General features: G+C 35.6%; 1 protein-coding gene across 1 annotated transcript; it reads left to right on the plus strand.

Moving 5' to 3' along the window:
- Positions 1 to 881: 881 nt before the first annotated feature.
- On the plus strand, positions 882 to 7,742 carry LOC138706796 (uncharacterized). Its single transcript, XM_069836507.1, has 3 exons — positions 882 to 1,038; positions 2,944 to 3,136; positions 7,465 to 7,742. Exons 2-3 carry the CDS (start codon positions 2,944 to 2,946, stop codon positions 7,575 to 7,577), a joined length of 306 nt encoding a protein of 101 aa, XP_069692608.1. The 5' UTR covers positions 882 to 1,038; the 3' UTR covers positions 7,578 to 7,742.
- Positions 7,743 to 8,211: the final 469 nt, after the last annotated feature.

Consider the following 8,211-nt stretch of genomic DNA (forward strand, 5'->3'; position numbering starts at 1 on the left):
TTTAAAGTTGATTATAGAAAACAGTTGCTCACAAATATAAATGTTGAGCCAAACATAGCAATCATTTTCACAGCCAGCTTGTGTAGTCGTGGATATTATTGCTAATGTTTAGTCTTGTAAAACTCAACCAGGCTAGTAGTATTATTCAAACGATCTTTAGCCCTTAGGTCACAATGAAGATCAATAAGTTCGAGCTGTAAATCGTTAAATGTTACGTTCAGTCTTTTAGATTCCTCCATACTGTACTGTAGCAGTAGGTAAGCAACGTGAAAGGGTACTGAGAATAGGCCTACACACTGCACTCCACTAGATAGCTGAGTGGTTGTTTCCCTCTCCTCTACCTATAGCAAATCTATGTCATTCTGACGTATCTTCCTCTCCGTTTCGGCGAGCTGTAACACGGCTCTCCCGCTCCGAATGACCGCGCGCTCGTTGAGCGCTGTTTGTGCAGGTATGATCTAATGAATAAAAAATAGTAAACTATTCGAATGGTTCGCAAGACAGAATTTGTAGGTTTCTCTAAGCTAGAGACTTGTAAAATATTTAATTCAGATAATAATTCGGGAGGCGTAAGAAACCGTGATATGGTTGAAAAACAAGATTCTGTAGATTTCTTTAAGCTGGAAATTTGCAGAACAACAAATGTTTCTAGTTCGAAAGAGAAAATTCGTAGCTTTCTTTTAAACCTCGAGATTTATACGTTTGACGTGAAGTCTCTTTATCGAAATAAAAACGGTACGACAGACCACAAGTGGGATTTTTCAAATTCTGAATAAAAATTCAAGACGCAGGAAACTGTGGGCCTACTCATAATTCGCAACATTAGGAAGAAACGCAGTAAGCGACCCCGTGACTCAGCTTCTGTGAAATTCCGAGTTTATCCTGTAATGACGTCATCAATGATATGAAAGCACAACAGTTTACTAGAAGTACTTGAAACAAAGTTGGGGCTTATAAATTACAAGCTCATTGTCTTTTTCCTTTCAGTCAATATTTCGTTGTTTTCAAAACAAGAACATCTTGTGGGGAGAAAAAGAGGTAACGTACTAAATTTTTCTGAAGTGATTTTCAAACTACTTCATTCAGTGATTGTAGGAAGATATTGCGATACTGAAGAAATGGTGGAATGTGTATGGAACTACTAAGAGAAAATATTGCCAATTTATCCGAGAGTAATGAAATAGAATATGCTGAGAAACTCGAAGAAGTCTGGGTCTGAACTATGATTCATTCAAGAAAGTCTCTACAGAGAGTATCAGATCTAGTGTTAGAAAATAATAATGTGGGTGAAGGACATCAATAGAAACATTTTTATATCAGCAAAGCATGTCCAACTCTGTGATGATAATAGGGTAGGCTGGGTCCATGTAGGCTACTGCAATCTTGGTAGAGTTTAGATTCAGTGGAAATTAGATGAGAGCCAAACATGAGAAATTTAATAGTAATTTGCCTAGAGCCACAATTATTTTCCAGTATTGAAGATTAACAAAATGCGCGGGATTTTATTATTCAATTATTATATTATTATTATTATTATTATTATTATTATTATTATTATTATTTCAGTGAAACGTACAGCGGAGTTCGTATAGGCCAGATTGTCTATGGTCACATGATAGAAGTTAATGACGTCACAATATGTCAATACATAGTGTAAAGTCTGTAGATTATATCATATAATCGTCTTTGTTACATTGTTTAAATTGAAATTATAGCAATGTGTTGGCCATGACTTTCAGTACGACCCTCTATAGCAGTGATGTCAAAGCATGCGCATTTTTCTGACCTTGACGTCGTGCGCAGGCATTAAGCGCTAGGTATGCTAGGAGGAATAAGCAGCCTGTTGGATTAAGAAAACAGTGGTGCACAAACTTAAAATGGAACGTGAAATTTTATGTCGTTATTTTTATATGGCTTCTTTCTGTTTGTTATTTTCTATATTGTCCGTAAAACAAAAGTACTAACACCTATTTCTTAGCCTAATATTGCAGTTGTGTTTTAAACGTTAATAACATAATAAAGAATAAAGAAGGAATATTCACACAAATTCCACAATAACTACAACTATACTGTACTAAGTGAATTAAACACATCATTCATAAAGAAAATGTTATCCCAAAAAAAGACACTGAATATGACATGATAAGTTGAAATTGATATTGATGGTATCTTCAGCCTTATAAAAGTAATCAAAACAATATTATAGTACAAAGCAAAGTTGTCTAGGTATATGTTTTAACTGTAACTAATATTACATAATAAAACTCTTATCGCATTATGCTTTTAGGTGATATTGGTGCGCAACTTTCTGTTATCAAAATATTAAATTATCTCGAAATCTGCTCAAGCTATAGAGCTGACGTTGTACCAACACATAGGCACATATCTTTTGTTTTTGATGTAACAGTATTTGCTTTGTTAATTCATTTCCTTACAAACATTTTCCTTGAGAATATTTTCAACCATTTAATACACTATTTTCAGTAATACGTGTTTACGATATATTAGATTTACGAAAACATTGTTTTAGTACCTGTAAGGGTACTAAACAAACATATTTGAAAATTTCACTTTTCTGTAAGAAAGTTGAGAAAATATTCCTTTTGAATAAAAAATCAAACTTGTGAAAAATGAGCATTAAAATTAAAACTTACATTCTTATAATGCACTTATACTTCTCAGACAAATCTAAAAATTAACATGGATACAGTTTTAATAAGTTCTCTTCCCTTTATCCATTGAATCAGTGCTGGCCATCCCTGTATATAGCTCGACCAAGCGGCATATACCACCTCTTTCGTCTGTCTCTTTCCTTTCCGCTGTAAAGCGCTCAGGCTCTCCTGGGCTCTAAAGCGCGCGCTTGCTCCTATGGGCATCAGTTGACATCACTGCTCTATAGTAATACTGGAGCAGTTTTCAGAGGGCGGTGCTCTTGTGTGACAGATGCAGCCGTTGTGGGTAGCAGTGCTGTGCGTGTGTGTGGCTGCAGTGGCGTGCCAGTCGTCCTGCATCCCCGACTACTGCGACCGTGTGGATTGCTCCACGCTGACCACCGCCCCGCCCTGCACCGGCGATGCCGTCCTCAAGCCACACGGCTCTCCCTGCGGCTGTTGTGATGCCTGCGTCCAGCCCCTCGGTGAGTCTGCCCTTACAAGTGTCACTAGCCTAAGCCACATCGGATTCAAATTCTGATGCCGGATTGAGTCCTTCTCAGTTTAGGGAGAACAGAGAGGTAGAACTCAAACTGAGGAGGATTTAATCCGGCATCAGAACTTGAATCCGGTGTGGCTTAGTGGATAAAGCGTCAGCACGTAGAGCTGAAAACCCGGGTTCGAATTCCGGTGCCGGAGAGAATTTTTCTCCGTTCTACCCATTATTCACCAAAATCTTGTCGATTCTTGGATCTAAAGTAGATACTGCAAGACGGAGGGTGGCATCAACATCCATTCGGTTCCTATATTTTGTCTCAGGTACACAGAACAGCACAGGAAGTTGTTTCACAGAAATATATGGTTGAAAAAGTCACTAGTGATTTCAATGCTTTTCTTCTGAGATCGGGATATTCTCCAAATGCTGATAACCAAAACTGATTGAGTGGCTTGTTTTTTAATTTAGAATTAAGAGTTACATCAGATGAAAGTTCAGCTAAATTATCTTTCTCCTGAAGAGTGAGTCTATGACAGTCCACGTCGTCCGTGATGTCAACGGACGGTTTGTTATTTGCACAGAGAAATGGCAGTGTGCTTGTTTAAAATTTGTTGGTGGTTCCGCTTGGAGTTGACCGCATAGTATGCGAAAAGTTCAGATAATATTATAAAATTATATTAAAGATAAATATGGTCCATCCTAGGAATCTGTAGAGAGACTTGGTGCACATTGGGTCGAAGTCTTAACTACTTGCGTTTCTCAAAATTATTTAAGATGTGCCTACTTTTCTTTCTTTTAGTCGATAATTCGATATGCCCTAATTTTCTGGTGAAATGGAACCAAAATTGGAAGCGTCTTGATTTTACAAAAGAAAGCCATTAGAATTTTATGTAAATCAAACTATCTGGAACATTGTCGGCCACTTTTCAGACAATCACAGATTTTAACAATCATAAATTTGTATATATATGATCTAGTACTTTACACTCGACAAAATATCGACAATTACTCATTAGTGGCCAATATACATGATCATGAAATTAGAAATAGTGAACAAATTAATATTCCATATTGTAGATTACACAAGAGCAACACAAACGTTTTAATTATGGGGATGAAATTATACAATAAGCTCCCAAGTCAATATTATAAATTACCAATCAATAGCTTCAAAACTAGATTTTACAATTGGTTATTAAATAATCCTTTTTATTCTGTTGCTGAGTTTTCAACACAAATTTGTATGAAATTGTATTTTAATAAATAAGTTTAATTGCAATTTAGTTAGTTTTCTTCAATTTAAAAGTTTCAAATTATTTTATGTTTTCATTGTATTACTTAAGTTTTACTGTTTCTGTTATTAGTGTTTTTTAAAATGTATTTATATGTTTTTTCAATGTATTCTGACGAAGCCTAAAACTATATGTCTAATGGCCAAATAAATTGAATTGAATTGAACTGAAGTCTATCTGTGCCGGAGTGTATTGCGGGTAGCATCAGCTCGAGACCGCTAAGGGGTAAGATGCTCGTGGTAGAGTGTTCAGATAGGAATGATCCCCTTCCTACAAGCGATTGGTAGCTTAGTTCAACCAATGACTCCACCTAGAGCGATCATTGACCCTAGCCCTCCCACATACCACTTGCGCAGAGGTCTTATTTCGTATTTCTACTCTACAGATTCTTGGCATGGGCCATAGACACTCTGTTTTTTGTATAATTACCGAAAAAGAACTAATACTAATTTTGAAATCTACGAATTTTCGCCGCGGACCAACAAAATAATTTCGCGGACCACTGGTTGAAAACCAATGATCTAGTGAACCAACCAGGTTTAGCCTATTCAGTTGTTGGAGATTGCAATATTCACTTCAGTTATACGAATGTTGCATGAGTAACGGATACTAGGACTGATTTTTTTTACAAAAAAAAAAAAACAAAAAAAAAAACAAAATAACATTTTTCGGATTTTTGTACTAAAATATTCCTTGGGATCTTCAGTAAGCGGTTACTTGCCTCCACGTCTTTTTTCAGCTTCAGGAGCGATTTTTATACAGGCCTGCTCCTTAAGTCAGTATTGCAGCTGTTTTCACAAATTTACCTTTTTATCGAAACTACATTTTTTATATTTGTTGACAGAGTGGCGTGGACTTTTTCCATTGCTGGTAATAATAGTAACATACGTTACAAGAGCGGTATGTTGAAGTTTTCATGTTCGAGGAAAAGATTGAAAAAGCGAAACGTAGTTGAGCTTTTTTAATTTCCGAGAACATGAAAACAAACATACCGCTCGTGTATCGTACATTATTTTGTGCGAAGATCGTTTATTACATACCTGAAAGACGAATTTCTAATTAGTTGCAATGAAATCTCCATGTTGGTTTCTGTTTAATGACGGCAACTTCGGAACACCAAAATATCTTTCTTCAATATTGTTGCTATAAAATATTTTCTGTGTTTACTATACTCCAGCAGGCCGTGATATACGTCTGTCTTTCCCCCCCCCCCAGTCTATAAATGCGAACTTAAAACAAACGGTAAGGTTATGTAATGATTTATTTTTCATTTTAATATTTTAACAAAATTATTTATATAACATATTGCAGTAATAACATCGGCATCTGGAATCTTGTTGATTTTTTCACGACTTCCTTAATGTTACTTGTTTCAGGAATGCAATAAGTTTCGTGAAGTAGTAGACTTTACTTAATTTTTGTAAATGTTTAAAAACAATAATTAACATTGCAATTTAGGTGAAATTGCAGTGGTAAGTTTCCAATTTATAATTATTACTATGTTAAACGTCTCTAAAAATAATATGTTAAAAGCCTAATGCAGTAAAATGAATGTCGCGCTTAAGCGGTAAGAAGAGGGAAATTGTTATGTGTGTTACGTTGGGAATACTGAATGTGGTATTTCACACTTACCGCGTATTGGTTCTGTGCGGAAAACAAGCAAATACGCACGATCTCGCACAAAATATAGTTTCACGACGTTTCGAAGATTGGTTCTATCTTCGTTATCACATGCGAGAAACCCTACTGGTCGGGATCGTTACATACAGCATACGGATCCAGTCCTCGTAAAACCAGCCAAGTCTTTGCCTATTTCATATAGCTTCGACAGATTCAGTGATAATATATTCTCGGTGTTTAACTTGTAAGATAGTCAGATTAGTGATTGAGATTTTTGCGATATGGAAAATTTACACTAATTCCTCATTTTATATGTTGTAAGGTAATGTTAAACAATTTTCACAATTTTTTTCTCGGTACTTGTTACATTTGAAACAAGTATTTTGAGAACGTACGTTACAATCTATCTATACTAATAATAAATCTGTACCCGAAATTTTTCTGGTAATTTTCTATTTTACAAAAATAATTGGTCCTAACATATATAATTAACCGCCCTGAAACCGAAAATCGCTCTTTTGAAATTTTTGTTTGTATGTCTGTCTGTTTGTTACCTTTTCACGTGATAATGGCTGAACCGATTTGTATGAAAATTGGAATATAAATTAAGTTTGTTGTAACTTAGAATTTAGGCTATATGGCATTCAAAATATTTTATTTAAAAGGGGGGTTATAAGGGGGCATGAATTAAATAAATCGACATTTCTCCCTTATTATTAATTTTCATGAAAAATATTACATAGCAAAAGTTTCTTTAAAAATAATTTCCGATAAGTTTTATTCCACGCAAAATTGTGATAGGACTGATATTTAATGAGATAAATGAATTTCAAAATTACAATAACAACGCCGTCTAAGGCGGTGTAATGAAATAAAAAACAAATGACTTCGTCTATAAGGGGCCTTGGACAACAACAATCGAAAGCTATGAAACATAGCCTACAGAGAATGTTTCTGTGTTTGTATGAAGTAATATCGGAAGCTATATTAACCGATTTGTATAATTAATTATTATTTCACCATTGGAAAGTGTAGTTTCTCTAGGTGGACATAATGCTATAATGTTATTACGGTAACTTCTGAGTGAATCGAGGAGAGGTAAGATTAAAATAGCTTCTTATGCACAGAAAACTTGATAGGCATTCGTTTCCTTTATTTCCTAAAATAATTTTTATGACCAAATGAGTGGTCTCTGGATCAAAATGATCGCTTTTTAATTTTTTAACACAATTTAAGTAACATAATAAACGAGTTATCCTTCTATCAAACACGAATGTTCCCTGGATCAAATGTCCTATTTTAATTATGTAATTACTTTATATTTATTTCTAACGGGTGCAGCGGAGCGCACGGGTACGGCTAGTAGGCTATTTAATATAGCTAATTTGAAATGTTTCATTTCCAGGAGAAGGACAATTCTGCTACTTTGGAGACCGCACTGGAGGGCCTGCAGCTACTGGACCATGTGCAGAGGGTTTGATATGTGACAAGAGAACAAATACCTGCAGAAAGCTATAATTATACTTTCCTCTAATATTTATGAAGGCTGTTAGTAGCCACACTTTGAATAAAACGGTAGAATAAAATACAATTTAGTCATGTAAATTTACATTAAAAGCTCGAAGTGTATTATGCATTAAACGTTATCAATAAAACTAGTAAAAATAAAATGCTAAATGTGTAGCCTAGTCCAATATTTACGAGTTAGAAGTAAGACCACTGAAAGTAGAAATACTGGGTGTTCATTTCGAAGTGTGTCATGACGTCACTGTTGTTGGGTCACCGATTTGAAGCGAGTTTCAGCTTATATGTTAGAGAAGTTGCCTATTATATAAGGCGTTCTTCAATCTGAAGTTTAGAACGTGTACGGTATAACTTGAACGTCGTAGCAACAGATGGCGGTCTGTACGGTCTGTGTGCTACCATAACCTCTTTCGAACTGTGTTTTGCGCGGGCAAGTCGTACGCAGGGTATTTGTTATCATCGGTTGCGTACGGTAACATTCCACAACACAAATCAAATGCTCCGTGTCCATGTTGACCGTCGAAGTTAATGTCAACAAATACGTAAGTAATCGTCTTAACCCTCTCCCCATATCTCGACAGTACGTATTTCCAAACAGTTCACATTCCTGCCACTACCGGCGTTACCG

This window comes from Periplaneta americana, chromosome 1, assembly GCF_040183065.1.
Source record: "Periplaneta americana isolate PAMFEO1 chromosome 1, P.americana_PAMFEO1_priV1, whole genome shotgun sequence".
Classification (NCBI taxonomy): domain Eukaryota; kingdom Metazoa; phylum Arthropoda; class Insecta; order Blattodea; family Blattidae; genus Periplaneta; species Periplaneta americana.

Excerpts from the sequence above, each read along its gene's own strand:
- LOC138706796 (XM_069836507.1), top strand. The coding sequence starts at position 2,944 with ATGCAGCCGTTGTGGGTAGCAGTGCTGTGCGTGTGTGTGGCTGCAGTG. Across the intron at positions 3,137-7,464 it reads TGCCTGCGTCCAGCCCCTCG|GAGAAGGACAATTCTGCTAC; the intron begins GTGAGTCTGCCC and ends TTTCATTTCCAG.